The 6,740-nt window shown below is 44.2% G+C and overlaps 1 protein-coding gene across 1 annotated transcript; it reads right to left on the reverse strand.

Moving 5' to 3' along the window:
• Positions 1-219: 219 nt before the first annotated feature.
• Positions 220-2,332, reverse strand: LOC131257403 (uncharacterized). Its single transcript, XM_058258274.1, has 2 exons — positions 2,111-2,332; positions 220-781 (listed from the first exon to the last, which is right to left on the reverse strand). The coding sequence occupies exons 1-2, from the start codon at positions 2,282-2,284 to the stop codon at positions 626-628; spliced, it is 330 nt and encodes a 109-aa protein (XP_058114257.1). The 5' UTR covers positions 2,285-2,332; the 3' UTR covers positions 220-625.
• Between the last annotated feature and the right edge of the window lie 4,408 nt (positions 2,333-6,740).

Here is a 6,740-nt window from a genome sequence, read left to right on the forward strand (position 1 = left end):
GAGGGGGCGCTGTAATTAGATTGGGTGGTTGCTAGCCCTTCCTCCATATAATTCGTTGCCTTCTTAGCGCTTGTTTATAATACACTTTTGCTATCTTTCCAAAAAAAAAAGATTCATCAAGTGGGCTACACATGAGAAATGTGAATGATTGAGAAAAAATGACCACGGGTCTATAGTCAACTTACACCTGAGACCCACCTTATTACTTCCAGCCTGATTTCTTTGCAGATCATATTCAATGTTTAACATGTGTGCCAAATTGGAAAATCTGCCATGGGGATCCTCTACAATCCTCTATGGCCATATACTAGCGTGCTCATACAACTATCAACATATATCATGAACAAAATGGACGTAGCATAAGATGAGGAATGGAAACAAAACGTACCCTAGTAGATAGTGTATCTAGAGGGGGCATCAACTCCGGCTGTATGTAATTCTTTCCGCAGAAGAATATTATAACATTGTTGGCTTTGATATCAATCACAATGCCTTTACTCAGCCATGCTAGCTCCATCGCATATTCGGGTGCTTGGTAAGGTCTGCAGGGCTTGCAAACAACCTTCACAGTTTCATGCCTCTTCCATTGAAGATGCATGTTAAGAACCACACCTCCAAATACTCCCTATCTCCCTACTGGAACATAGTTCTTTCTCACCTGTATGCTTGAGGTAAAACTGCTCCTCCTTGGTTTGTATTTTGAGTAATATATTTCTTCCAAAGCTTTGGGGACCTCAAATTTCCTTAGCTCCTCAATCAACCATTCTTCTTTTCTTTTAGCCTGAGATGGGAGCATAAAACTTAACAGAGATTTTAACCCAAAATCCCCACTTTTAGTTAAAAGCAAACAGCGAAAAATATTTATATCAAATTGGAGAGAAGAAAGGTGATCCATACAAGGGACTGTCTTATTTATTTATTTATTTTCTTGCTTTTCTATTTGAGATGGTGCGTGGCCATTGAGAAAGCAATTGAATCCTGTACTAAAGTCAATCCCAAGATTTAAATGCACCTCTGAATCTGAATTCTCAAATAACGGCACAAAAAGTAGATGGCGCATTGAACAATTCATAGGGGTGGCAATGGGTCAGGTCAACCAACGGTTCAATTGACAATTGGCCTGACCCACTTCTAAGCAGCTTTGGGCCAAGACAGGTCAGGTTTAAAATCCGGCTTGGGCTAAAAAAAAAATCCCAGTTAGACAAACGGGTCAGGCTTGACCCGAACTCAGGTTGGGTAAATAGGATTCAGGTTGACCCAAACCCAAGTTGAAGCCCTAGGTATTACACAATGCTCAGCACAAACAAGGATTGTTCTTGTGTCTAGCCCATATTCTAGTAACCAAACCATTCGTCTGGGTCAGATTAAAAGCCTCCTCCATTGGACAATCCCAGCCAACTGATTGGGGGAATTTTCCACATTAAGCAAACAGAGTTCACTGTATTTCTTTTTAACGACACATCTGCAGGCCAACAATCGGATGGCGAGATGTCTGTCAAGGGAGCTCTTTGTAACATTTCTCATCATATGGTGTGAAACATCAAATGCATGGCTTGGATCACCGAATGCTTGTCCAAACAAAAACACAGACAATTAGGGCAAAAGAATTTATATTTTCTCCGTCAAGAACTGTGCCATGGTGGGGCATTTCAAGCTATCCAGATCTTTTGCATAGATGCCCTACTGTCGATGGATCATGGACAAAAGAATCCCCTCCATAGAGCAATCACAGCCATCCAATCCACCAGCATCTTCTTCTTCTTCTTTTCCTGCTGGTAATCAATAGTCGGGCTAAAATTTTCATCCCATCCGCCCAATTTTAGGCCAATTGCCAGACAGCTAGGATCGTCCAGTGGCGAAGACTTTCACAGTATCACTCACCCATGCAAGAGCCATTCAGATAAACGGTCTGGATCATCCGAATGTGGGCCCCACCTGTAATGCTGGCTCTGATGGATAATTTCCACTAATAATCTCAAATAATACAAAACGAGTGCAGAAACACAGAATTCATTCCATTTGACAAGAGAAAAGAGCAAACCCTACAAAGCATTAACAAATAGGAAGAGAAAAAAATCCGAGAAAAAACAAATCTTGAAAGCAATCTTACACTATCGAGAGAAAATGGCTGTGCATGAGATATTGCAGCCTCCTTGATGTGGCATTTCATCAGAAAGAAAGCTACCTGATTGAAGGAGAGATGGAAACGGATCAAAGGCTGTTTTCGGTGGAGAATCGACGGAGAAAACTCATTGAAACTGCTGCGTTCAAATTCCCATTTCATTTCAGAAAAAAACAAAAGTACAGGTTCCTGAAAAAATAGGAAACGGATGGGTGTGGTCGGCGCTCCGTGGGCTCCTCCGTGATGTATGTGTTTCATCCATTTTTACGTGTCATTTTAGGGCTTGATCCAGAAATTGAGAGGGATATAAATCTCAGGTTAACCACACCACAGGAAAATAATATTGATCGGATATCCACCGTTAAAATCCTCCTAAGGCCCACTGTACTGTTTATTTGACATCTAATCTGTTGTTTAGGTCATACAGGCCTAGATGATGGTAAATAACAAAATCAGCTTGATCCAAAACTTTTATGGCCCCCAAAAGGTTTATAATGGTCAACGCTCATTCAACACTGCTTCCTGTAATGTGGTCTACTTGAGATTTGGATATACTTCATTTTTGGTCTCATATCATAAAATGAACTAGAAAAATAGATGAACAGCGTGGTTGAAATACATAAATCATGGTGGGGCCACAGAGCACCAACCACCAGCCATTGGCCGGTGTCAGGGGAAGCCAATCCATCTCCCAGGGGTAGCCATTGGCTGGTGTCAGGGCGTGTTTGGTTACTGTGGCAGGAAGTTATCCGTTCATCTCTGCCTCCATTTGTCTGGAAACGGATTGGCTAGCTACTCCCCCTGCCAATGGCCGGTGGTCGGTGGGCCCACCATGATTTATACATTTCATCCACACCGTCCATCTATTTTTCTAGATTATTTTATGATATGAGACCAAAAATGAACTATATCCAAATCTCAAGTGGACCACGTTACAGAAATAGTGTTGAATGAGCGTCGACCATTAAAAACCTTTTGGGGGCAAGTTTTGGATAAAGCTGATTTTTGTTATTTACCATCATCTAGGCCTGTATGACCTAATCAACAGATTAGATGTCAAATAAACAGTACAGTGGGCCTTAGGAGGATTTTAATGGTGGATATCCAATCAATATTGTTTTCCTGCGGTGTGGTTAACCTGAGATTTATATCCCTCTCAATTTTTGGATCAAGTCCTAAAATGATCCGTAAAAATGGATGAACGGAATGTACGAAACACATACATCATGGTGGGGCCACAAAGCACCGACCACTAGCCACTGAGCTGGTGGCAGGGGGAGTGTCCAATCCGGTTCCGATTTCGTGTGAAAGCCTGAACTTAGGTGGGGCCCACTATGATGTTTTTGAGAAATCCTCCCTGTCCATCCATTTTGTGAGTTCATTTTAGGACATGTTGCCAAAAATGAACCGTATCCAAAGCTCAAGTGACTCGTACTTAGAGGTGGGCAACTTGGGCCCGATCTGGTGGATCCGACCCAACCCAACCCGACTCGGTACCGTTTCGAATAGAACCGACAGTCTGATTGGGCCTGATCGATTATGATCGTCCATGGTATTTCGAGTCAGGTTCGGATAGCACTGTATCCGGACGGATCCGGTCCGAATACCCGGACGGAATGGGTCCGAACCGACCTGAATAGACCTGACCCGGAACGACGTCGAGTATACTATAAATACCCTTTTTTTTTAACCCAAACGTTTTACCCTAGCTCGTTTTTTCCCCCAAACCTCTCCCTCTTTTTACCCTAGCTTGATTTTTTCCCCAAAGCTCTCCCACCCGAACGAGAACGTGCGAGCTTCTTTGGTTCTTCATCTCCTCTTCTTCTTCAACGCTCATCACTCTATCGAAACCACTCCAGGCCACTACTCCAGCCCGATGCTCGTCGCTCGATCGGTTCTTCCTCTCCTCTTCGTTGCTGCCTACATCTAATTGGGTAAGGGTTGGGGTCCGTCCGTCCATGCTCGCTGCCCATTGGTGGCCTGCTGGTGGCCCGCTGCCCGCTAGTGGTGGTCTGCTGTCCGCTGGTGGCCCGCTGCCCACTAGTGGTGGTTCGCTGTCCGCTGGTGGCCCGCTGCCCACTAGGGGTGGTCCGCTACCAGCTGGTGGCCCCCTGTATTTCCGTTTACATTTCATTTCTGTCTGTCAATCTTGAAATGTAAGTTGTTGGATTTTCAGGTTCATCGAGTCCAACCAGTTATCTGGAGATCTTCCTACGGAGCTTGGGAATCTCACCAACGTAGAGAAATTGTAAGGCCTTTCTCCCTTATTTCAGAAATGCTACATGATCTCTATTACAGAATATCTCTAAAAAATGATTAACTAAAAATGCTTATTGTGGGTTGCTTTGTTTTATTCGACCTCTCTGTATTATTCAGTTTTGATTTGGGGACAACTTTCATTTTTCAATTATCCGAATAGCTGTATCATTCAATTTCAGTTTTGGGGTGGGTATTAGTAGATTGTTTTGTATAAATCTGGAAGTGAGTATAATAGATTAGGGAGTGACTTTTACTTTTGTGTTTGATGCATTAGTAGATTGTTTGGTATAAATCTGGAAGTGGTGTAATTTGATTTAGTAGGGTGGCAGCTTTTCAAATTTGAGGACTGTTAGAGTGTTAGTGCCTGATTGAATGTAAGACTCGTATCCTTCCCGTCGAAGTTCGGCAATCCACGACCTATAATCGACGTTTACGCGTGACCCTAAGTCATATCTCGTAGATTTGAGTCGGCTTAATCCGAGACTTGTACCATTGCGACCGCACTATCGCCACAGTTCTAACGCTGCGTCTTGCATACTGATCCGATACCCTGGCAGGGAGATGTGTGCCGGCGTTTATTTTGAAAAAAAATACCGCGCGTTTGCAATCCCAAGAGAATCTCTACATCATGTCCCATCAATCAATCACTCAAATCAATCATTCAGTCAGCTCACATCCATTATCCATCACTCTCTCTCCCTACAACCCCTTCTTTCTCTCTCTCTTTCTCAACACAAAATTCTAAGCAACCAAAAGGAGTACACGTCCATGCATTTCTAATGAGAGAAAGAGTTGTGTGTGGCCCACTTCCTCTCCCAAAAACCTTCATCCTAGCCATTCATTTCTCATCTTCCACCATTAAAGTGAGACACAAGGAGATTGGCTTTCCATCGGACCAAGAAGATCGAACTGTGGGTGCTTTTATAAGCTAGATTTTCATGTTTTGATGATGGGCCAAGTGAGGCCTACTGATTGATGGTATAGATCTCGCTTTGTACACTAGGTGTGGCCGATGGCCCACCTTGATTCTCATGATTATTCCATGATGGGGTCATTCTCCATGGACGCCATCATGATGTTTATTTTCCTTGTATAAATAGGGTCATCTAGATCTTCCATTTTAGTGGAGGAGGAATCTCTACCGTTGATCTTTAATTCGGTGGGCCTACATGTAATAAGACCCACTTGATTAATGTTGTGATGTATGGAAGGGAGGGCCTATAATGGCGGGGTCCCTCCATCGCACGTGTCCCTTGGTCTCTCTTTCTCTCCCTCTCTCTTTCAATTTTTTTGTGTGATGATGTAGTCGTGTGGCCCACCCGGATAGACCCCAATCTGATGTATGCCTTGCCCACACCATCCAACCATTTGGTGGCCCACCTAGTAGTACATCAGTAGGTGAGGCCCACCTTAAAATATATGTGTTATAACCCAAAACGTCCAGCGTCACATTGGACGTGGCCACGGTGAAGTGTGAATTAAAAACCAAAAAAAAAAAAAAGCTTTGGTTCAAAGCTTTACGGTGGACCACTCATGTAGGCCCCACCTTGATGTATGAATTCAATCCACATTGTCCACCCTATTCCCTAGCTCATTTTAGGCGTTGAGCCGAAAAATGAAGCCAATCCGATGATCTGGCGGGCCATAGCATGGAAAATAGTATTTTTTACTGTTAAAATCCACTCCGATCTTTCTACACACCAAAACATGTGGGCTTGTTTAGACCGTCTTGAGTCCTAGAATCTAATGGGTGGAGCAGATTCAACTGATGCGGGCCTCACTTAGGAAAAAACCTTAAAATTTCATTAATTATATATATATAACACAACAGTAGCAGGCGCTACTGTTGCTGACAACCCATGGACGCAGCAGTGTCCTACGCTAGCCGTGGGCGGATGGGCAGGGACCATGGGTCCCAGCCGTGGGCCCCACCGTGTTGTGTGTGGAACATCAAAATCGTGAATTTTGTGGGCCCCCCTTCTAACTGTGGGCCACCCCAAAATCAGTCGTATACATAGTTCAGGTGGCCCACGTCATAGGAAACAATGGGATTGAACGGCTGCCATTGAAACTGTAAGACCCGTGTCCTAATCCGTACTGTTTCGTTGGCTTCTGCGGTCCTTCCGGTCAAATTCCGGCAACTTTCGCACCGTATCCGACGTTTGCACGCGATCCTAAGCCAGGTCCCGCACACCGATGTCGCCTCGATCCGAAACTTGTATCATAGCGACCGCGTCGTCGCCGCGGTTCCAACGCCGTGACTTGCGTACCAAACCGATAACCAGGCTAGGAGATGTAGGCCAATGTTTGTTTCGAAGAAACACCGCGCGTTGCAAATATTGAGAGAATCTCTACGATA

This window comes from Magnolia sinica, chromosome 10 (assembly GCF_029962835.1).
Source record: "Magnolia sinica isolate HGM2019 chromosome 10, MsV1, whole genome shotgun sequence".
Lineage (NCBI taxonomy): Eukaryota > Viridiplantae > Streptophyta > Magnoliopsida > Magnoliales > Magnoliaceae > Magnolia > Magnolia sinica.